At 40.6% G+C, this 24717-nt stretch overlaps 2 protein-coding genes across 4 annotated transcripts; one reads left to right on the forward strand and one right to left on the reverse strand.

Annotated features, from left to right (window-relative positions):
• Window positions 1-130: 130 nt before the first annotated feature.
• SMIM8 (small integral membrane protein 8) lies at window positions 131-3845 on the reverse strand. 3 transcript variants are annotated; one of them, XM_058175473.1, is made up of 4 exons: window positions 3741-3845; window positions 2332-2403; window positions 2078-2216; window positions 131-802 (listed from the first exon to the last, which is right to left on the reverse strand). In XM_058175473.1, exons 3-4 carry the CDS (start codon window positions 2210-2212, stop codon window positions 644-646), a joined length of 294 nt encoding a protein of 97 aa, XP_058031456.1. In that variant the 5' UTR covers window positions 2213-2216; window positions 2332-2403; window positions 3741-3845; the 3' UTR covers window positions 131-643. The 3 variants fall into 3 exon arrangements, with proteins under 3 accessions (XP_058031456.1, XP_058031447.1, XP_058031467.1); XM_058175464.1 differs by lacking the exon at window positions 3741-3845 and adding an exon at window positions 3530-3728; XM_058175484.1 differs by lacking the exon at window positions 3741-3845 and adding an exon at window positions 2874-2926.
• Window positions 3846-16104: 12259 nt separating this feature from the next.
• GJB7 (gap junction protein beta 7) lies at window positions 16105-22679 on the forward strand. The gene is made up of 2 exons (XM_058164060.1): window positions 16105-16174; window positions 19080-22679. Exon 2 carries the CDS (start codon window positions 19107-19109, stop codon window positions 19884-19886), a length of 780 nt encoding a protein of 259 aa, XP_058020043.1. The 5' UTR covers window positions 16105-16174; window positions 19080-19106; the 3' UTR covers window positions 19887-22679.
• Window positions 22680-24717: the final 2038 nt, after the last annotated feature.

The following is a 24717-nucleotide window of genomic DNA, read 5'->3' on the forward strand; positions in this document are numbered from 1 at the left end:
AGGTTTCATCTGCTTTTCTGAATGATTACAGCATTTACTATCCAAATATTTAAAGCAAAAACTTAATATTCCACTAAGTGGAAATATGCAGGGAAGCTCAAAATATTGAAATAACTCATGGGGACATATTTTAACAGATTAGTTTTATTGCCTTGAGTGAAAAATATCAATCCATCAATCATTCAATACACTAAATCATAAATAAATTACTTTGGAAGAGAGTATGGCACAGTTCTCCCTTATTTAATATTTGAAATGTTAAAAATTTGCACAGGTGGATGATTGTACAAAAGACACATTTTAGAAATGTTTTTTGAGTGACGCTGATGCTTAATAATAAACTTTAAAATCAGGCAGTGCAGTTCTGGCAATAATTCTAAAGCATCTGTAGGCACAGTATAGATAAGAAATAAACTGAACATATTCTGCAGTATCCCTTTTCTTATAATGTGCTTTACTCAAAATATTAATTGATAACAGCATTTCACACTGATGTTTAAACTGTAATATTTTTTAAAAAAGCATTCATTATATAAAAATAAATGTTAATTCTTCAGACAAAATTATAAAAGTTGCCATTCAGAAAATCAAATGTCTTCTTCCATGTTGATATTTAAATCAACACTGACAATAAGGGGTTTTTTTAGTCCCATTTTGAAGTCTTGCGTTTCATAAGTCTGTTTCCTTCACTGTCAATAGCTTCATAGAGATCGTTTTTGTTTTCCTGTTGTGCGTGCAAGTACCCAATATAAGCTACACAAAGAGTAACTGTCACAAGGCCAAAAGCCATAACTGCTTTGTTCTGTGAAAATAAAAATAACAGCTTGAAATCCAGACATTTTATTTAATCCACCTTCTATACCATGCATCCTAAAAGTATTTTATTGAGCTATGTCTCGATGACTTATTTTATTTTCCATCTTCATCTAGCTTTCAGAGAGAAAAGCAAGTGGCTAGAATTAAGGCTTCAGTCCTCTATATAACTGGAAATACACCCTACCCAATACTATTAAATTATTACTGAGCAGAGAGTTCGGAATTGCACTGAAGCCACGGTGACCATCAGGAAAGGTTGACATAAGATCCAACAGTGTTTTTGAAAACTACAACAAGTGGCAGCACCAGGGAAGCATCTTACTGATCTTGGAAAAACTAAGCAAGGAGGGATCCGGATAGTAATTGAAAAGGAGACTCTTAGGACAGCCCAGAGCTCTAGGCTGGAATGAAAATTTGAAAGGGCATCCTGCAAGAAGGCAGTTGCAAACCACATCTGTACTATTGCCAAAACAGCAGCATTAATGCATTTGTGCAGCCCCCTAAAAGTCAAGCTTTTTTAAAATCAGTAAAGGCAATGCTCCCAACCATCTGTCTGTTTTATTATGAAATGAAAGGCCTGCAACTTGCAAAGAAATGAAATGACTTAGTTGATTAAGGTACAGAAAATATACACAATTAATCTTTTTTTTAGTTCCTGAATACCTTCCCCACCCCCCAAAGAATGTGTGTTCCTTGAGTGTGAGATCTTTCTGTTTGGAAAAAATGGGTCTCATCCAAAATGCATGCTGTTTTCCCATACGTTTTAAAAGTATTCCTATTCATGACTGATTAGGTTTCATAGTATTTTGTCTGCAATTCAGTCCAGTTATTGAAATAGCCACTGACTTCTAAAAGCTTAATTCAATAGGCAAATTACTTCTTCATCATAACAGTTTTCCTATTCATGTTAAAAAAAATTGGGATATGGTGGCTAAAGAATTTTGATATCATACTATTCTAATTAGGTTACCAACTTATTTTTTATCAAAACTAATGTTATACCTGAATTAAAAAATGGAAAATGACCAGAGATTAAATATAAATGACTAATGATTAACCATAAAATGACCAGAGATTAAATATAAATGACTAATGATTAACCATAAATCCAAAACACAAAAGACTAGGCTCATATATCATATTAAACCCAAACAATTCTTCAGATGTAATGGCTATGGACATGTAACAGACTATACAACTGAGATGCAGGCAAAAAGATGGATGTATTTAAATTAGCTGTCCCAAATTGTTGTTCTCTTACAGGTTTAATGAAAAGTTCTGGATTCACAGCACGGAACAAAGTAGTTGTTTGGGCACCTCGGAGTCCTGGAATTCGATAATCTTTCTTTTTGGGTGCTTCATGCTGTACATCAGGAGGCTGCGGTGCTGTAGACATCTTACTGTGGCAGAAATATTTGGGCTGTGTGACACTTTACTAATATCCTATATTCTAATTGCAATGTAATTGACAAATAACAAATAATCATAAAAATCCAGATCTATTATTTCCCAAACCTGGAAAATGCAATGAGGGTTGCTAGCCAAAGACCTTGAATGATTATCCTGTTTTTCTTTCTTAGCAGCTTCCTGTCAAAATAAAACAAACAAAAAACCCTGAGCAAACTATAGCATATAAACAAAGAACTTAATCTGGGCCTTCGCATAACATTCCATAAAGCATCAGTAAAACTATACATCAGGATTAATTACTGACTATGGCAGGTAGAGTTTCAAACACTGCTAGTCAGTATAGCTAGAGCCAAAGTAAACAGAAGAATACATTATTATGAAGGATATCATGTAACTTCCCATTAATCTTAATTTAATAATATGATCCATCCACTTGATAATCCAGTGTTTCGGCCTTCCCCAATGTTGTGTCATCTAGATTCCTTGATCTATGACTTCACTATTCATCAGTTAGGGAAGATGGGAACTGCAGTCCAACAAGTTGGCACAATATTGTCCCAGATTTATGAACTCAAACCAATGAAGAAAGTTAATTAAGAAACATTCAAGGAAGCAGCTGAAGTTCACAAAGATAATACATGTTTCACCTGCAGACATCTTGATATTACACGGGTGATACTTTGTACAATCAAGTGGTGGAGGCATCTGGAAAGTGGAGTGGAATGGAATAGAATGGAATGGAATTTTTTATTGGCCAAGTGTGATTGGACACACAAGGAATTTGTCTTGGTAAATATGCTCTGTGTATATTATTATTATTATTATTATTATTATTATTATTATTATTATTATTATTATTATTATTAATTCAATTTTTATACCGCCCTTCTCCCGAAGGACTCAGAATAAAAGAATTCTAAGGTACAACACTTAATCATAGTCATAGGATACAAATAAGCAATCAGGAAATAATCAATATCAATATATATTATTATATATTATATATTAGCAGCCTAGATTCCCATCCACAGATCTCCTCCTATCACTAGCCATCGACAGACTTTTTTTTTCCTTTACAGGGGTTTTTTCCTTGGTAAGGAAGAAGTACAGCAGGAAGCGAGGGGACCCAAGATGACTCTCAGTGGACCACCCCAACGTCAGCATCTCATTTTTGAAAAAAATTCTGCAACCTTTCCTGGACAAGGATTTTCCCAGCCCTCCTTTTGAGAAAACAAAGTTTGAACCCCAGATCACCAAGGTGGAAAGTCGAAGCACAAGCGAAGAGCTCGCAACTTTTTCTAACCATAGCACGGCTACCAGGAAAAAATCCGGACGGTCCCTGCGTCCGCTTCTATTGTAAAATAAGAGCCCCAGCCCAGATCTGGAGCCCCTTAGCAGTAGCTCCCTGCTAGCGTGGATGACCAGGCACCCTCTTCGGTATTGTAACACGCTAAGAGAAGGATTCCTAGGAAGACAAAAACAAGGCATCGAAAGTCCTCCAGCTTCTTGCTCACCTCCCTCCGCGGGCAACCTGAGCCGATTCCGGCTCCCCCACCCCCGCTTACATTCCCAACGCAGAGCTACGGACTGTGGGGGGGTGGGGTGGGGTACGTTTTCCGCCTCTGCCGCTCTTTTGGTCCTTCTCGAGAGCGCCCCCTATTTTGCGGAGGCCAGGGTGACGCTTATCTTTACAAACTACATTACAGGGGTCTCCAACCTTAGCAACTTTAAGACTTGTGGACTTCAACTCCCAGAGGTCCTCAGCCAGCAAAGACTTAAAGTTGCCAAGGTTGGAGACCCCTGAGCTAGACGGCTGGGTTAGAAAGAGAAAGAATGAGATCAAGAGTCTGTACAGATTCTTTTTTTAAAAAGTTTTTTTTATTTATAATACAAATTAAAAACAATGGACATAGCATGGCATCTCCAGCTTAAACATTTTCATCAACTTTTGTCATATAATTGATATACTTCCTTATCTCTATACAGATTTACCCTAATTATCACATTTCAAATACGTATATTCTTTCATCCAGAAGATTCTTGGATGAGAAGCACAATGTCTTCAAAAGGAAAAACAGTCTAGTCACCTCCTGAAAAAGCACCTTTGGGATGATCAATTCAAGAGTTCGCAAGCAAAACGGGGGCCACCCCACTTCTGTCAACCAGCTCTTGCAGGGAGAATTATTATTATGGTTGGCTGCACAGTCGGTCAGATGTTTAGACTGGATTTGAGGTTTTTAATCTACCTATTGAGCCCAAGGACCCGGGATAGGCAGATGTTGTTATTTGATGGTGTTAAAGATACAATCATAAGTTGTGGCCTTTACTTTGGCCAAATAAAGCTGCCTTTTGCAATTGGTTGATAGTGATTTAGTCAGTGCTAATAGTGTTCAAGTGATGCTCCAGATGTTTTGGAATTGCACTATTGCTATTGGTATTATCTTTTCTTTCTTTTGCTACAGAACTTTGCACGTCATATTTTGTGATTTTCTCCAGACTTTCTTTCCTATTCTGTTGTTTCCAGGTCCTGTAACCAGCCAGTGTCCAAACCTATTTTGTCTTTCTTATCAACCACTGTTAAGTCCTGGGTATTGTGCTGCAGGTGCCTGTCTATTTGAATTTTAAAGTCCCAGAGCATTTTAGCTGCTTCATTTTCTATTACCCTTTCTATTTTATGCTCCCGCAAGTTTTTCTTGCAAGCAAATGGTATTTTTTGCAGATTTTTTCAATGCACTATTGTTATTACTTTGTCATGGTCATTGTAGGTAGTCAGTATGTGTAAGCTAGCCTGGCACATGTTTTTGATGTTTGGTATCCATGGCCTCATTTGTTTGGTATTTTTGAGTAAGGAATCAATACAATGGCAAACAATACTGATCATGAGCCTCTTTGAAATATTCCTCTTGATATTAACCCCGCCCAATTCATCACAATTGATCAGCAACTGTGTCTTCCATTATATCATTGACCTTTGATGTGTCTACTGACTCCTGTTATTTCTAGGCACTTGATTATCCAGACATGTATCAGGGAGTCAAATGCAGGGGTAAAATGCTACTGGATTGGACTGGATCACGTGAGCCGGTAGCGATTGTGGCCAGTAGTTTGGTGATCTGGTAGCGATGGCAGAGCGAAGTTCCGCCCATCCACCCGGGTGTCATTACTTCCTGGTTTTAACCAGAAAGTAATGTGTTTTCTACCTTCTGCGCATGCGCAGGTCTGCACATGCATGTGATGCGCGTGTGAGCGAAGCGAGCGAACACGGTTGCTTGCACTTCCGAGCCGGTAAGGAAGGTAAGTAGATTTCACCCCTGGTCAAATGTCTCCTTATAATCAATCCAAGCGACATTCAAGTTGATCTTCCTACGCCTACAGTTTTCCAAAATCACACTGTCATTTAGGAGCTGATCTTTTATTCCTCTGTGTTTGGTTAAGTTTCCTGTTTGTTCAGGTAGAAATAACTTGTTTTCAACTAAATGTTGTTTGGCTGCATCAACTACCACCAGTTAGCAATTTGAAAGTTGTTGGTAAGCAGGTAACTGGCCTGCAGTTGTCTGATACTACCTTTTTTGTTGGAACTTTCATTATCAGGCAGGTGTTAGTCAAATGTTAACCTGTCTTCAGTTTCACCTCTTTGCACCATTTGTTAAATTGCTTGGCAGTGAATGGATGGCAATAAGCAGGTGTAGAAATTTAAACCAAGACACATTCAGTTCAATTTCATCTGGTGCTGATCAGTTCTTTCTTGCCCATTTTTCTTCACCATTTCATTATTGTAATTTTCAATTTATTCGCCACCCAACTCCAGTTGGCAATGTACAAAATTTAAAAAAAACATGAAGCCAACTAAAATATTAAACCAGACAGAAAGATTAAATCAAGTGGAAAGCTCCAGCAAAATATTCTCATTTGGGACCAGAGTGGATGATCAAAGATATTCTGGAGCTTAAAGAAAATTCCAACTACAAAGGATTAAGATCTTAGAGGCATCTGTTCCATGCATGTGGGACTTGATCATTCATATATATCTCTACCTATTTGTCTATTAAGTAGTGTTATAGCAGGTGACCTGATCCCACATCTTCTAGATAAGTTAAATTGCCCCTCCCATCATGCCCAGCAAGCCTGGGCCCCAACATGCCTGCAAAGCATCTCCTTCATGAAACCATTTTTTTTTTCCATCCAGAACAGACGTCTGATAGAAGTTTGAATATCTGAATGTCTTTTGTCCTAGGGCAGTGATGGGGAACCTTTTCGGCACCAAGTGCTGAAAAGGTTGCGCAAAAACATCCCACGCACACACGTGCCTTCCTCGGTGCTGCGCTCTGAAAAAGCCAAACTTCCGGGTTCTGGCACCCCTGTGCACCCAATGATCAGCCAGCCAGTGCGCATGTGCAGGCCGGTTTTCGGCACTGCCGTGCACGCAAAGGATTTGCGCTCCACAAAAGCTGAACTTCTGGGTTCTAGCGCGCATGCACACCCAACAGTCAGCTGGCCGGTGCAGATGCGCACGCTGTTTTTGGCACTGCCAGGTGCGCAAAGGACAGCTGATTGTTATGTGCGCATGCATGCCAGAAACCCAGAACACAAATAGGCAAGGCCACACGTGCCGGGTGACGTGGCTTCGCAGGCCACTTTGGGCACGTGTGCCATAGGTTCGCCATCACGGTCCTAGGGTTTGCTCTAGTAAAATGAATTCAGATTATCCTGTTCCCCTTTTATTTTCTTATATTGGAGAAATTTTGCTGCAGAGCTGTGGTTCAAACCTCTCCCTGTAATAAACCTGTTCTCTTCTTATACTTATGTGGAGCATCCAATTGGAAGTCAAAAATTAGCAGACTACTTAGGGCAGGGGTCTCCAACCTTGGTCCCTTTAAGACTTGTGGACTTCAACTCCCAGAGTCCCTCAGCCAGCAAAGCAAAGCTGGCTGAGGAACTCTGGGAGTTGAAGTCCACAAGTCTTAAAGGGACCAAGGTTGGAGACCCCTGACTTAGGGAGCCTTCTACAGATATGTTTGGATTCAAACTACAATTCCCAGAATTCCTAGGCAACAACATGGCCATTGCCAGTCAACATATTTAAAGAGCCTGGGGAGGGTAGCATAATCTAAGATTAGCAAACCACACTTTCTTATTTAAACAGAATGTGACATTTGTCTGTGTAAATGCAATTCATATGCATTACTTGTTTGCAAATAGGAAAGAATGAAAATGAAGACAATCTGCATTAGTAGCAAAGATTCAACGAGCCATCTGTGTTTTATGTCAATATTTAACTCACAGTGCATCCTCTGCTCTACTAGCAGTTATGTTGTGGCAACAGCTTTTATAATGAATCCTTGCTGAAGAAAACAAAGAGGATGTTGGTAGCATTCACCTCTCTTATAAATCCATATAAATCAACAAATCCCATCAGGGCCAGGTTCTACAGCTCAACACTGATTTGGGTCAAAGGTGGAAGCCCAATACATTTGGCAGACATCAAGTTGGGGAAAACTACATGAGAACAAGCTGAATTTGTCAGTATGAGCCACTGACTGACCTGTTAAAATTGTGTGTTGTGTGTGTATCCTGAGTCACAAGTATTTTTCATAAAACACAGTAGAAGTGAATGTTTACATCTCGAAATTAAATATCTTATCAAGATTAATACATTACTATTTCTGTGTACCGACTGTTGAAAGAGATTAAATTCTGTTGCTTGTCTTGCTTTGGTAAATAAAAATTAAAATAAATGAGTCACTCATTAAATAATACTAAACAAAAAGATAAAAGATCACTTTAAATATCACAGTAGACAAACAGTGTTTTGTTCCATTCGTTTTTGTATGGTTTTGATTCATTTTCATATATGTTTACATTGAATAAAGCTTCATGGCAGAAAGTGCACCACAAAGCCAGAACTATTACTCAGAGCAGAGTTAGGCTTCTGTCAGACAGCTAAAAATATAATGCTGTTAATATGGCTCTGCACTACATCCTACAACATCTTGAGTCTCCAAAGACCTATGCAAGGGTCCTTTTTGTAGACTTTAGTTCAGCATTCAATACCATCATTCCAGACACTCTTCTAACTAAGCTAAACCAGCTACAGGTACCAGAACAGACTTGTAAGTGGATCACAAGCTTCCTAACAAACAGGAAGCAGCAGGTGAAGCTAAGCAAGATCACATCAAATACCTGTACAATTAGCACAGGGGGCCCCCAAGGCTGTGTGCTCTCCCCACTTCTCTTCTCTCTGTATACCAATGACTGCATCTCCAATGATCCATCTGTTAAGCTACTGAAGTTTGCAGATGACACAACAGTGATTGGTCTCATTCGAGACAATGACTAATCCGCATATAGACAAGAGGTCGAACGACTAGCCTTGTGGTGCAACCAAAACAATCTGGAACTGAACACACTCAAAACCGTAGAAATGGTGGTAGACTTTAGGAGAAACCCTTCCATACTTCCACCTCTCACAATACTTGACAACACAGTATCAACAGTAGAAACCTTCAAATTTCTGGGTTCTATCATATCAAGATCTCAAATGGACAGCTAACATCAAAACATCATTAAAAAAGGACAACAAAGAATGTTCTTTCTGCGCCAACTCAGTAAGCTCAAACTGCCCAAGGAGCTGCTGATTCAGTTCTACAGAGGAATTATTGAGTCTGTCATTTGCACCTCTATAACTGTCTGGTTCGGTTCTGCAACCCAACAAGAAAAACACAGACTTCAGAGGATAATTAGAACTGCAGAAAAAATAATTGCTACCAACCTGCCTTCCATTGAGGACCTGTATACTGCACGAATCAAGAAGAGGGCCGTGAAAATATTTGCAGATCCCTCGCATCCTGGACATAAACTGTTTCAACTCCTACCCTCAAAATGACGCTATAGAGCACTGCACACCAGAACAACTAGACACAAGAACAGTTTTTCCCCGAAGGCCATCACTCTGCTAAACAAATAATTCCCTCAACACTGTCAGACTATTTACTGAATCTGCACTACTATTAATCGTTTCATAGTTCCCATCACCAATCTCTTTCCACTTATGACTGTATGACTATAACTTTTTGCTGGCAATCCTTATGATTTATATTGATATATTGACCATCAATTGTGTTGTAAATGTTGTATCTTGATGAACGTATCTTTTCTTTTATGTACACTGAGAGCATATGCACCAAGACAAATTCCTTGTGTGTCCAATCACACTTGGCCAATAAAAATTCTATTCTATTCTAAATTCTATAAATGACAGAAATTCAGGTAGTTCTCAACTTACAGCAGTTGATTTAGTGACCATTTGAAGTTATAATGGCACTGAAAAAAGTGACTTACAACCATTTTTCACATTCATGACCCTTGCAGCATCCCCATGGTCACGTAATCAAAATTTAGGTGCTTGGCAACTGACTCGTATTTATGATGGTTGCAGTGTTCTGGCGTTATGTGATCACCTTTTGCGACCTTCTGACAAGCAAAGTCAATGGGGAAACCAGATTCACTTAACAGTTGTATTACTAACTTAACAACTGCAGTGATTCACTTAACAACTGTTGCAAGAAAGGTCATAAAATTGGGTAAAATTCAGTTTAAAATGTCTCACTTAACAACAAAAATTTTGGGTTCAAATGTGGTCGTAAGCTGAGGTCTACCTGCATGTTATTTAGTTTACATCCCATATTGATGCTTCGAGATACACATTATTTGGATAGTCTCTAGCCATAAGGCTGAACTCAGCCTTTAAGATCACTCATTGCACTAAACCATATTGTGGATTGGTTTTTGTTAGAAGAAAACACTTGTGTATAATTTGTTATTTGTTGTTTAGTATAATGCGTTGTGAAATAAGCTAGTTGTGGCTTATTTCACAAACCATGCATTGACTGGCCCCTACAAACCTACTGACTAATAGTGACACTAACTATAGAGATAATAATAATAATAATAATAATAATAATAATAATAATAATAATAATAATAATAATAATAATAATAATAATAATAACAACAACAACAACAACAACAACAACAATAATAATAACAATAATAACAATAACAACAATAACAACAACAACAACAATAATAATAATAACAATAACAACAACAACAACAATAATAATAACAATAATAACAATAACAATAACAATAACAATAACAATAACAATAACAATAACAATAATAATAATAATAATAATAATAATAATAATAATAATAATAATAATAATAATAATAATAATAATAATATTTTAATTTGTATACCGCCCTTCTCCCGAAGGACTCAGGGCGGTGAACAACCAAATAAAATACAAACACAGACACATACAATATTAAAAAACAACCCTTAAAAAACTTATTCAATTTGTCAAAAAATTTAAAATTACACCCATAAAATTACACCCATAAAATTACAAAAATTTAAAACCCATTTAAATTAAATTAAAAATTTAAAAATCAAGCCAGTCCAGCCATACGAAATAAATAGGTGTTAAGTTCGGGCCGAAAGGTCCTAAAGTCAGGTAATTGTCGAAGTCCAGGGGGAAGCTCGTTCCACAGGGTAGGAGCCTCCACAGAGAAGGCCCTCCCCCTGGGGGCCGCCAGTTGACATTGTTTGGCTGACGGCACCCTAAGGAGTCCCTCTCTATGGGAACGCACTGGTCGCTGGGAGATAGAAGACGGCAGTAGACGGTCCCGTAAGTAACCCGGTCCTAAGCCATGGAGCGCTTTGAAGGTGGTAACCAATACCTTGAAGCGCACCCGGAAGACAACAGGTAGCCAGTGCAGTCTGCGCAGGATAGGTGTTACGTGGGAGCTCTGACCCGCTCCCTCAATAACCCGCGCAGCCGCATTCTGGACTAGCTGGAGTCTCCGAGTGCTCTTCAAGGGGAGCCCCATGTAGAGAGCATTGCAATAGTCCAAGCGAGAAGTAATGAGAGCATGAGTGACCGTGCATAAGGCATCCCGGTCCAGGAAGGGACGCAACTGGCGGATCAGGCGAACCTGATAAAAAGCTCTCCTGGAGATGGTCGTCAAGTGTTCTTCAAAGGACAACCGTCCATCCAGGAGCACGCCCAAGTTGCGCACCTTCTCCATTGGGGCCAACGACTCACCCCCAACAGACAGCCGCATGTGCAGCTGACTGTACCGGGGTGCCGGCATCCACAGCCACTCCATCTTGGAGGGATTAAGTTTGAGCCTGTTCCTCCCCATCCAGACCCGTACGGCTTCCAAACACCGGGACAGCACTTCAAAAGCTTTGCTGGGGTGGCCTGGGGTGGAAAAGTACAGCTGAGTGTCATCAGCGTACAGTTGGTATCTCACCCCAAAACCACTGATGATCTCACCCAGTGGCTTCATATAGATGTTGAACAGGAGGGGTGAGAGAATCGATCCCTGCGGCACCCCGCACATGAGGCACCTCGGAGTCGATCTCTGCCCTCCTGTCAACACCGTCTGCGTCCGGTCAGAGAGGTAGGAGGAGAACCACCGATAAACGGTGCCTCCCACTCCCAACCCCTCCAGCTGGCGCAGCAGGATACCATGGTCGATGGTATCAAAAACCGCTGAGAGGTCTAATAGGACCAAGGCAGAGGAGTAACCCTTGTCCCTGGCCCTCCAGAGATTATCCACCAACACGACCAAAGCTGTCTCTGTACTGTAACCGGGCTGAAAGCCGGACTGGAACAGGTCTAGATAGACAGTTTCATCCAGGTACTGGGGTAGCTGACATGCCACCGCACTCTCTACAACCTTCGCCGTGAAGCGAAGATTGGAGACTGGGCGGTAATTCCCTAAAACAGCTGGGTCCAGGGAAGGCTTCTTGAGGAGAGGTCTCACCACTGCCTCTTTCAAGGCAGTGGGAAAGATCCCCTCCCGCAAAAAGGCATTAGTAATCCCCCGGAGCCAGCCTCGTGTCACCTCCTGCGTGGCCAGCACCAACCAGGAGGGGCACGGATCCAGTAAACATGTGGTGGCATTCAACCTACCCAGCAACCTGTCCATGTCCTCGGGAGTCACAGGGTAAAAGTTATCCCAAACCACCTCAACAAGACGGGTCTCGGAACTCTCGCCTGGATCTACCCAATTTTGATCCAATCCGTCCCAAAGCTGAACGATTTTATCGTATAGATAACCGTTAAACTCCTCGGCACGCCCTTGTAAGGGGTCCTCCCGCCCCTCCTGTTGAAGGAGAGAGCGGGTCACCCGAAACAGGGCGGCCAGGCGGTTATCTGCCGATGCAATGAGGGAGGAAACGTAAAAACGTTTCGCATCCCTCAATGCCACTAGGTAGGTCCTGCTATAGGACCTAACTAGTGTTCGGTCAGCCTCAGAGTGGCTGGATCTCCAGGCACTCTCTAGGCGTCTTCTGCGGCGTTTCATCTCCCTCAGCTTCTTGGAGAACCAAGGAGCTGGTTGAGACCGACGCCGGGTCAGAGGCCGCAAAGGCACAACACGGTCCAAAGCTCCAGCCGCGGCCTGTTCCCAGGCCGCGACTAGTTCTTCAGTCGTGTCGTGGGCCAGATTCTCGGGAAACGGCCCAAGCTCTGTCAGGAACCTCTCTGGGTCCATCAGGCGCCTGGGACGGAACCAACGCATTGGTTCCGTCTCCCTGCGGTGGTGGGTAGCGGTCAGAAAGTCCAGGGAAGGCTTCTTGAGGAGAGGTCTCACCACTGCCTCTTTCAAGGCAGCGGGAAAGATCCCCTCCCGCAAAAAAGCATTAGTAATCCACTGGAGCCAGCCTCGTGTCACCTCCTGCGTGGCCAGCACCAACCAGGAGGGGCACGGATCCAGTAAACATGTGGTGGCATTCAACCTACCCAGCAACCTGTCCATGTCCTCGGGAGTCACAGGGTCAAAGTTATCCCAAACCACCTCAACAAGACGGGTCTTGGAACTCTCGCCTGGATCTACCCAATTTTGATCCAATCCGTCCCGAAGCTGAACGATTTTATCGTATAGATAACCGTTAAAATCCTTGGCATGCCCTTGTAAGGGGTCCTCCCGCCCCTCCTGTTGAAGGAGAGAGCAGGTCACCCGAAACAGGGCGGCCGGGCGGTTATCTGCCGATGCAATGAGGGAGAAAACGTAAAAACGTTTCGCATCCCTCAATGCCACTAGGTAGGTCCTGCTATAGGACCTAACTAGTGTTCGGTCAGCCTCAGAGTGGCTGGATCTCCTGGCACTCTCTAGGCGTCTTCTGCGGCGTTTCATCTCCCTCAGCTCCTTGGAGAACCAAGGAGCTGGTTGAGACCGACGCCGGGTCAGAGGCCGCAAAGGCACAACACGGTCCAAAGCTCCAGCCGCGGCCTGTTCCCAGGCCGCGACTAGTTCTTCAGTCGTGTCGTGGGCCAGATTCTCGGGAAACGGCCCAAGCTCCGTCAGGAACCTCTCTGGGTCCATCAGGTGCCTGGGACGGAACCAACGCATTGGTTCCGTCTCCCTGCGGTGGTGGGTAGCGGTCAGAAAGTCCAGGCAAAGGAGAAAATGATCTGACCGTGACAAAAGTTCAACAACTAAATCATTTAAAATCAGATCATTCAACCACTGGCCAGAGATAAAAAGTCTAGGGTGCCTCCCCCAATGTGGGTAGGGCCGTCAATTAGTTGAATCAGGTCCATGGCTGTCATGGAAGCTGTGAACTCCCGAGTCGTTGAGGACGCCGCGCCGGTTGATGGCAGATTGAAATCCCCCATGACCAACAGTCTAGGGGTCTCAACCGCCAACCCGGCTAGCAACTCCAACAGCTCGGGCAGGGCTGTTGTCACGCAGCAAGGAGCCAGGTACGTGATCAGCAAGCCCACCTGAGTCCTACGACCCCACTTCACGTAGAGGGATTCACACCAGCTATCTGAGGCACAGTGCTCTCCCTTGGCTCAAGACTCTCCTTAATAATAACCGCCACCCCACCACCCCTACCCTGGGCCCTCGGCTGATGGAATGCTCGGAAACCTGGTGGGCACATCTCCACTAGGGGAACCCCCCCTTTGGTGCCCAACCAGGTTTCCGTAATGCCCATAACGTCCGCGGTCCCTTCCTGAATTAGATCTGAAATCAGGGGAGCTTTGTTAACCACGGACCTAGCATTACATAACATCAGCCGAAGGCCCAAGTCCCAAGTACTCTGGCCACTCGGGTAACGGGAAAATCCTGGGGGGCCAGAGCACTCAATCACTCTTAAACAGCGAGAGCGAACCCCCGAAACCTGATATGGCCCCCCCTTCCATCATATCTGCCTCTCCCGCTTACCGTATTGATAACTCGACCCTGATAAGCTGGAATGAAACCCTCCCCCTCTGCCTTCGGACCTGTTAAATTACCGCCGCGAACACATGTTGGACTTAGCACCTTCCCTGACGGGTTTCCCCCCCACCCATCCCCCCCCACCCAACCCGTCAGTTTCCCTCCCCCCCTTAAAATTTCCATTAAAACTCCTACTTAAAAAACGATTAAAACAATTAGTTAAAAATCCCCTAAGCCTCCTAGATTTAGCATGCCAACTCTCGGGGTTCCAAAACCCGTCCTCAAGATGGGCCCTCGATAGTGTGGAGGGCCAAACCTGCGAGAGACGGGAATCTCGCAGAGCAAGAAGGTCCGCAGTTGAAAATCTCCGCATAACAAAAAATACGGTACGGTTAGCAGCCCGTCCAAGCCGGTCAAGATGTCACTACAGCAGAACTAGGCTCCACGGCTAGCAAGATAGACCGTGGACTCCCAGGACTCCGTGGGGCCGTTACTCTATCACCAAACCAAACGGCCACCAGATAGTGAAGGACTCTGCATTTTTATCACCTATTCTTTCCTAAAAGACTTACTTTTCATGTGTTACATGTCTCTTCTTGGTTAGATTGGTATTTTTTCCCAGGGTTTCCATCACTTTCTTCCGCTCTCAGTTTATTTATTTTTCATCACTGGAGACTTTCAAAAAAAGACTGGGTCTCCTGCTTGAGCAGGGGATTGGACTAGATGACCTACAAGGACGCTTCCAACTCTGTCATTCTGTATTAAGTGGAAGATTCCAATACAATTAAGTAAGTTAGAATATGGCATTGCAGAATGAAAACTTTTGTATTTGAAAATTGAACATGATAAAGGTATCACAACATTGTCCCTCACTGTGGATTTTTTTATAGAATTAAAACAAAACACAGGAGGTTAGCAGCCGAATAACCTGCCACATTATATTGCAGAGCTAGATTTGGATCCTGCCTTTCTTCCAACAAGTTCAGAATCTTTTGCTCAATTTTTCTCTCTTATATGCCTTTGTGAGGTATTTTTGTCTGCATTGGCTCCTCTTCACCAAAAGAGGTCATTTATTCATTGAGAATAGGTCAATAAGTCCAAGTCTGGCAGTAATTGTCTCTCAACTACTCTTTACTTCAGGTATTTCCAAGTTACATGTCAGTTCTGGTCCACATTCAGAGGTGGGTTTCAGCAGGTTCTGACCAATTCTGGAGAACTGGTAGTGAAAATTTTGAGTAGTTTGGAGAACCGGTAGTAAAAATTCTGACTGGCCCTGCCCCATCTATTCTCTGCCTCCCAGGTCCCAGATGATTGAAAAGAAATGGGGATTTTTGCAGTAACCTTCCCCTGGAGTGGGGTAGGAATGGAGATGTTACAGTATTCTTCCCCTGCCATGCCCACCAAGCCACACCCACAAAACCGGTAGTAAATTTTTTTGAAACCCACCACTGTCCACATTAATATTATTTTGAAAATGAAAGAAAACAATAGATGAGAAACTACTTAACTGGTGGCCAAGAGAAGGCAGGCTAGGTTTCTCTTTTGAATAATATATTAAAAGAAATGATCAGGTTGCACTTATGTAGATTGCACTGCCTAGGAAACCACCTGACTCCATTTTCAAGGCTTGTGACTTTCTGGGAAATGAAAGATTAATTTTTAATGCTCCTGAATTCTGCTGTGCTGACAATCACTTGCCACTCTGAAGGTAAGTATGTTTTCTAGTGATCTTAAGGAATATGTAGATGTGTTCTTCTAAAATGGAATGTAAATAATAGAATGCCATCTTTGTGGTTAACTTGGTGGCATGCAATTGTGCTAAGCTTGTTGGCACATAGTCAAAATAGCTTAGGATCTAAGTAAATAAACAGCAAAAATATTGTTCAATTGATAAGAGGCTGATTTGTTTATTGAGTGGAGATTCTAAATAACTTTGAAGTTTGTGTCTTTCCTCCCTCCCTTGCTTTTACTTTATTATAAAAATGTTCCAATGGTTCTTTAAAATACATTTTAGCATTGTTTGAAAGTGCATAATAATATTTGTTGTTCTGTAGTCTTGGAGAGCTTTTTAAATCCAACAAATAAAGCAGATTTCAAGCAGAGTTGACTCTTCAAAAACAGTCTCATATGGAGGGCTGAAATTGTATGGTGATCAAGGCATGAGTTATTGTTGGTCTGAGTAGGGCCATAATTGATTCATCAGCTGGGCAAAGATCTCTTTAGTCATGACCTTTATCTGGTGCTTAAGCAGGAGCCATTCAGGACCCCTCAAGTTACAGACTGGGGGATCACACCACCATAACGAGAAACCACAGGATAGCCAGGCTACTCCTGGCTGAAGAATAGCTCCATTTTGCTTGAGTTTATGCTGAGCTTTTTTTCTTCTCATCCAGTTCCTTACAACTTCCACGAGTCAGCTCAAGACTTCTATAACATCTTCAACCTGGCCTGTATGGTGATGAACAATTGAATATAATCAGTGTGTTGATGTCCCCTCACCTCAAGCTAACTAGTTTTCCAACTCTAAATGTTGAATAACTGAGGAAAGGACCAAATTGGGTGGTACTCCACACTAGAAAAACAAAGGCTTGATCTTTCCTCTCCCATAACTATCAGTTGGAACTATTTGCTCTGGGGTGAAGCTAATGCAAGACAGTGTCCCAACTCTCCACCCCTCTAGATGTGAGAGACTGTGGGAAAGTCAGTGCTGAAGTTCAGTGGTGCAAGAACAGGTAGCTCAGTCCATAAGTGAAGGAAGGAACCATTTCAAAGAGACTTTGGTTAAATTGATTGGCAATAAGATTTCCTGGACACTTGCTTTTACAGTTTTAAAAATTATATTTTTACTCTGATTGGCTTTATTTATTTATTTATTTATTTATTTATTTATTTATTTATTTATTTAGTCAAACACAACAGTATATATAAGTATAAGCATGAAATAACCATACAAATTGGATACAATCAAAGGGAACATTAGGACAGGAAAAGTAGGCACGTTGGTGCTCTTATGCATGCCCCTTATATCCTTCCTGGAATCCACATGGCTCTTGCTTCTTGACTTTGCCAGCTCTGTGGGGCTTGACACAAGGCGGTCCAGAAGAACACCATGATTAAATGAGCAATGCTAAGAGGTCTCATAGGAGCAAGAAGTCACACCTCTCCCATCCAGTTCTCAGCAGTGGTCATTCACCAGAGCAACAAGTCCTGGTTCTGTCCCAATAGCAATTGCACTTAGACTTATATACCATTTGATGATATTTCCTCCAACAATCTGGGTCCTCATTTTACCGACCTTGGAAGGATGGAAGGCTGAGTCAACCTACCAGCCCTCAACTATGAAAGAAGCCCATTGCTATAGTATCTCAAAGGTTTTAAGCAATGACAGAATCATGTAGCTTGATTCCTTTCTGTCCTTATTTTTTTTTTTAAAAGTTGGATTTGGAAAGTGCTTCAAAAGCTCATCATCTTTCCCGTGAAGCTTGGAAGTTGTTTCTATTAACTCTGTTGAGAGGCAAGAACATCAACATGGTGGTTGGTTTAAATAGCACCTGACATCTTTAAACTCTTGCATCTTGAACCACTCTCACTATTCAGAGGTTTGACATGACTCTTATTTATGTAATTTTTATCTAATGTAAATTTTGCAAGTAGTCCTTATTTACTGCAGTTGGGACAAGCAACTCAGTCATTTAAGTGAAGTGGCCGCTAAGTGAAATCATGACTATGCTTACAATTTTACTTCAGCTTTCCTTTGCTTTACTGACCTGTAAAGATTATAAATGTGAGGATTGCTTGCAAAATTACTTTTTCAACACTGTCATATCTGTGAAAGGTAATTATACAAGGCAATTGCTAAACAAGGACTGCCTGTATCTCCACCTGCTTTATCTAAACACATGGCCACACATATTTAGCCATTTAAAATTGTTATTTAAGATAATGCACTTAAACTTTTTTTTTTTAAAAAATAGGATTACAATTTATCAGTTGCATTTTATATTAGCAAAATACAAGAGGAAAAATGCAGCTTTTTATTATTGGATGATGCATTGTAAATGAGAGATAAAGGGCTATTAAATGAGAGAACAGCACCCTCTAGTAGCAAAAGAGCAGAATTAAAATTAAATGTTAAATTTTAAATTCCCTTGAGGCAAATTTTTCAAGGGAAAAACATAGTCCAGTTGCCTTTGGAAAAAGCACCTTTGAGCAGAATTAAAAGTTGGTCTCTGGCAATTACCCAACTTATTTCCCTTAAATACCCCTTGTTATTTAAAAAGTGGCATTTCACCTAGTGCACACTTCCTTTGATCTTCCGTAATTTTTACATCCAGGAATCATCGCATACCCAATTCTGCCTGTTTCATAGGTTACTGTTATACACACAGCATCTAGATCTTGTTTTGTACACAACCAAATTCTTTAATTCTCCCAACTTGATGCAAGAGATTCTAGTACTTGAAATTCCTATATACCATTTTGTTTTTTAAATGCTGTTGAAAAATCTACCTATTAACCTAATTCCCACATCAACTATATTCTGGATCTACCTCCCATATATATTATTGGCTAAAAGAGGACATGTTCATACCACATATTTTGTTTTGTTACAGTTCCTTGACCTTCTTGAAGGAGAAACTATGAGCTGGGGATTCCTGCGAGATATTCTAAGTGGTGTAAATAAATACTCAACAGAAATTGGCAGAGTCTGGCTGGCTATTGTGTTTATATTTCGCCTTCTTGTCTACGTTGTAGCTGCTGAACATGTCTGGAAAGATGAACAGAAGGAGTTTGAGTGTAACATCAGACAACCTGGCTGTGAAAATGTCTGCTTTGATCATTTCTTCCCAATTTCCCAAGGCAGGCTTTGGGCCTTGCAACTGATCATGGTTTCTACGCCATCACTTCTAGTTGTTCTCCATGTCGCTTATCGAGAAAGCAGGGAAAAGAGACACCAAACAAAACTGTATAAGAATTTGAAAAGTATTGATGGGGGATTGCTCTGCACCTATCTCATCAGCCTCCTTTCCAAAACTGGATTTGAAATAGGTTTCCTCTATTTGTTTTACAAGATGTATGGAGGATTTGATGTACCCCGCCTTGTGCAATGTGACAGAAGTCCTTGTCCTAACACAGTTGATTGCTACATATCCAAACCTACTGAGAAGAAAATTTTCCTATACATTGTGGTGGTGACATCCTGTTTGTGCATAGCCTTAAATATAATTGAATTCAGCTACTTGATTTTCAAATACTCAGTCAAATGCTGCTTCAGGAATCACATCAAGAAAGTCCGAAACTCCAAAAGTGAACATAAAAAAACAAATTCTATGGCTCACAATGGTACCACTTTGCCTCTTGACCAAGATTCACCCAGTATCCAAGGAGATGAAAAATATTTGGGTCACTTCCAACTATAACAAATAAAATAGCACTCAATTTATTTTGATAATTTTAACAATAGAGCGGGGGTGTCAAACTCGCGTCGTCACGGAGTCGTCACATGACATATCGTGACTTTTCCCCCTTCGCTAAACTGGGTGTGGGTGTGGCCGGTGCATGATGTATCCAGCCTGCTGGCCATGAGTTTGACACACTTGCAATAAAGGTTCAGATAATAAGGGTCTAATTATTTTAACCAACATGATCCATACTTAGTTTTTTCCACATATGTGTAAGGTTCATGAAATTTGCATCTCTTGGAATCTCCTTTTAAGGCAGGGGTATCAAACTCGCAGCCCACGAGCTGGATGTGTCACATGCTGGCCATCCCCACGCCTGATTTAGTGAAGGGGAAAAAAGTCACGATACATCATGTGACAACGCCGTGACGACACAAGTTTGACACCCCTGCCGTAAAACATCAAGCATTGATGTTTATGATACAGATAATGCTAACTTAACTATTGACATTTTGGTGCAGTTCTTTCAAAACATCTGTTTTCATTCTTGATTTTTTTTTTCAACCAAAGGGGTAGTAATTTAACTTTCCCCATTCTGGCAGTTACCAGAAATCCAAGCTGACAAGACCAAAAGTAATCACTAGAAACTTAGGAGTAGCAGGAAAATTGCTGTATTTTATTAAGAGAAGTCTCCTTTAGATTATCATGTCAGTAAAAACTATGTCTAATGATGGGAACCTTATTTTTTCACCCTTTTTTCCCAACATGCAACATTTTAGTTTGTTTAAAGACATTTGATTGGGTTAGTTTTCACTTAGTTTTCCTGCTGCAGTTATTTATTTTTTTCTGTGCATTATTAGCTGTGTATAATTTTAAAGTACTGTGTAAAGTGTGTGTGCCTTCTTTCCTGTCATCTATTCTTGTAAATTCCTCCCCCTATCATGGCTTTACTGGGCTCTGTGTATAATTTATTTATCTGTTAGATTTAAAGGCCACCCAACATCAAAGAGATTTTGGGTTTACATTTTAAAAGAATAGAAAAACAATGATAAAATGCTCATATATGTCCAGACAAGTTATAAAAAATATACTAGACAGGAATTCAGCAGTCACTCTATCTCAACAAGGACCAGGAAAAACAGCCAAATTCTAAAAGATTTACAGAATGTGAAGATGGAAACCACATAGATCTCATATGTACTGTATGGTGTTCCAATGGGCATATGCCAGAATTTAAGACATTTTTTGGGGGTTGTCAGGAACTTGTTATTTGCCTTACTAGTTTGCCACGCAATATATAAACTAACTATATGTTTGTGGAAAGGCATGATATTAATTTAAGGCTGTGCTGCATCATGCAAGCATCCTGATTGGTTGAGCTCTATAGCCAATGTATAAAAGGACTATTAAATTATGGCTTGTGGGGAATCTACAGGGATGCTATAGCATTGTAAGCTGAAGACATGCTGCAACTGTATATTTGAGCTTTATGGTCGTTACTTGATCATGGCTAGTTACTGATTCCTCAAGATACTGACTGTTGTGAATTGAATTGTGTTTTACTGAACTGAAAGAAGACCTTGTTTGTTGTCCAAGTCTATGTTGATAAGAAGACTTTGTAGCATCCCTGACTGGTTTTATATGTGTATGACCTGGAATTGTTTTTGGACTATGACTTTGCCTTTTCCCTAAAAGTAAAGGAATATCAAACCCCAGTTTGTCTGCAAGTGACTGTTATTGTATACAACCAGTCTCAGTCATTTTCATGCGTAGGGTACTCTGCTCAATAGTCCACAACCTTGGTTGTGAACCCAGATTACCCTTAACAGGGGTCTCAACAGATGCCACTGTTTAATTGGTAGGTGAAACACATCAATTCTGCCTGCTCTTAATTGACAGGCATAAACCTGCTTTTGTAGGTGATAAGCACTAGCAGCATCTTGAATTGTACTCAGACATTTATTGGCAACTAGTACAGCTTGCAGGATAGTGATATGCAGAAAGACTGAGGCATGCCAATCATTGCTTATGCTACCGAGTTCTGGACCAGCTAAGTTCCATGTGGTCTTCAAGAGCAGTCCCACATACAGCATAATAGAGTAATCCAACTATGAGGTTATTAGTCTGGAGACCCTCCTGATCTGAGAATGGATGTAATTAGTATCAAATCATACCAGTGTATAAGGGATAAAGAAGCTATGATGGGAGTCAGAAAAGTATTCTTAGATGTTCAACAACATCTGGAAGGTTCATAGATTCCCCCTTCCAAGCATTAAAGGAATTCTGTTAAATTCCTAATCTTATGTCCTTACCAGTAAGACTATTTGGTGATTTCAAGAACATGTGGTTTGACAATTGTTCTTGCCAAATCTTCTTTTTTTGGAGGACTTTCCAATATCACCTGGAGCCCAGGGCTTTCCTGATGGTTTCCTCCAAGTCCTAATGAATTCTGACCCCTGTAACTTTTTAAGATCGGCCATAACTGACAAGGTGCTGCCAGTTATAACACCATAACATTAATTTATTTAAGACCTGTAATAGAATATATTATAATATATACTATAAAGCTGCTATATACTATATATTATAGTATATAGTATATAGCAGCTTTGTACTTCTTATGTCAGAATGCTAGAATTCTAATTAGTATTATATTTCTCACATGACCTGGGGTTTTCAAAAGAAGGGGAGGACAGTTCAGCAATTGCCATTAACAGCACTCTGCAGTTTGACATGATCTAAAGTATGTTACTATGGAATATCAAGCTGAGCTGGAAGTAAATGACATATCCAAGGACACATCAACCAATGGTGGAAAAAACAGTTCTTCTAATGCTATGAAAAATGTCAAGGACCAGAAGAACAGATTACTTTTTCAGAACTGTTCTGACTGAAACATTAAATGCAATTTCATTGTTATATAAGACAGAAATACAAAGTTCTCATAACGTGTCCTTCAAAGAAATTAATCTAATACATACAGAGCTGTAATTGGTTAAACAACCTGTTAATGCTAGGTTTTCCCAACTTTTTGAGTTGCATTTAGTTTGTTACATTTACATCATTTTAATGTTTTGTTGAAACAAATATTGCATGTTAAACACTTTTATGCCAGAAGTGTTGTATCTGTTGAACAAATCAACACTAACATATGCCAATAGATTTCCCTCCTCTTCCCTCTAAATAGCCTTGGAATTACTTCAGTGATTGAATAACTAATGAATTGACTCTTTCCTTCTCTTGTAGTTCATTTGAATAACGAACTCTCAACATTTGAGGCTGCATAACATGGAATTAGCCTAAAATTTCAAACCTTGCCCTTCACTGAAATTCTGCAGGATACTGCACCCACTATTTAAACCAGGGGTGTCAAACTGGTGGCCCATAGGCCAAATGCATCATGCGCAGGCCACACCCACCCTAGCTCCAAGAAGGGAAAAAGTCACAAAACATCATGTGATGGCAACATGATGCAGCGAGTTTGATTCCCATTATTTAAAGGAACACATAATTCCCCAGGGATAAAAGATTTTTTGGGGGAGAGCAGGGTTGTAGAAATTAAAAAAAAAACCTAGGGGAATAATCATTCTATGCACAGAAGTCTTGGATACAACCCAAACTCACAAATATCATTTATTAAAAGAAGTATTCCTAAATTACTTTCTTCCTCAACCCCCCACCCCTAAAATTTTGTTATGTGGCAACTGAAGTCAGGTATGTACCATCTAAGAAGCTTGACTCCTGGAATGGGTTTAGAAGCTATAATTATCTAATCAACTAATTAGGTCTCCCAGACACTCAGGTTCCTGTGAAAGTAAACTTGAAGAGAATTGTTTAGGCTTTGCTAACCAGAATAAATCTGCATAATTGACCATTGCATTTCCCCCATCATCTTTAAGTCCATTAATGGCTAACCTTATCTTATACAAAAAAGGGAAAAAATCAAGGCAGGTTTGTTTTTGTTCTCACATTTTCCACATTCTCAGAAATCAGTTGCCATTTCTCCTCTCTTCACAATTCATTCATTCTTTCCCCGATCAATTCTACATTCCATTATAGTATTTAAGTAGTGCATAGTATTATTGCTAGATCAGGGTTACTGCCCTGTCTTTTTTTTTCTTGTTTGAAAGTTATTAGAATGTTGTAAATCTTTAGGGGGGTATGTTTTAACTTCAAAGTGAAAGAGACATTTGAAGCTGCTTTGCAAGGCAAAGGATCCTCCTCTCCTATATTTCTGTAGCTAATTGAATTCAATCACTAGGGTACACTCTGATTTTATCTTAATCTCAAAAAGGCTGCAATTCTCAGATTTTACATCTAAATAAATGTATGCTCACATTATCCATTTGCAAGCCTAAGACTAGCTCAAAGTAGTTACTTCAGCCTTTAACTTGTGCCAGTTTTTAATGCCTCAAATGCAGCTTGATATGGCATTTTGGAGATGTTAAAAACCTGGGGTTTTTTAAAGCTCTTTTATTGGTTCCCATTAAAGGCTACAGATTTTGACATCTTTCTAGTGGATCTAACAATTGTTTTGTGTGGTTTTCTCAATCAATAGCTACTCCACGCTGCACATCTTTTGTGCTCATTATTACAACAATGTGGCTACAGACACAGCTCTGGAACTCTAGCTGGAGGAAAGGAAGAAGCTGGGAAAGTAAAGGGTACACAAAGTATCCTTTCTCCTTCTAAGGCACTCAGTGGAACTACAATCATGCAGATTTAGGAAATCGGCCACGTTTTATACTTTGTTAATTCTTGTTCAGCCCACTTACATTTTAAAGTCATGGTGCTCTTCACTTAGTTGAAAATAGACTAATAGCAATCTATTTCAAATTAGTAATCTCTC

The sequence above is a fragment of the Ahaetulla prasina genome, chromosome 1 (assembly GCF_028640845.1).
Source record: "Ahaetulla prasina isolate Xishuangbanna chromosome 1, ASM2864084v1, whole genome shotgun sequence".
Classification (NCBI taxonomy): domain Eukaryota; kingdom Metazoa; phylum Chordata; class Lepidosauria; order Squamata; family Colubridae; genus Ahaetulla; species Ahaetulla prasina.

Coding starts and splice junctions, on each gene's coding strand:
- SMIM8 (XM_058175464.1), bottom strand. CDS start 3,714: ATGCCTTGTTTTTGTCTTCCTAGGAATCCTTCTCTTAGCGTGTTACAA. Junction 2,404..3,529: donor TTCCTGGTAGCCGTGCTATG/GTTAGAAAAAGT, acceptor TTATTTTGACAG/GAAGCTGCTAAGAAAGAAAA. Junction 2,217..2,331: donor ACCCTCATTGCATTTTCCAG/GTTTGGGAAATA, acceptor TTTCTGCCACAG/TAAGATGTCTACAGCACCGC.
- GJB7 (XM_058164060.1), top strand. CDS start 19,107: ATGAGCTGGGGATTCCTGCGAGATATTCTAAGTGGTGTAAATAAATAC.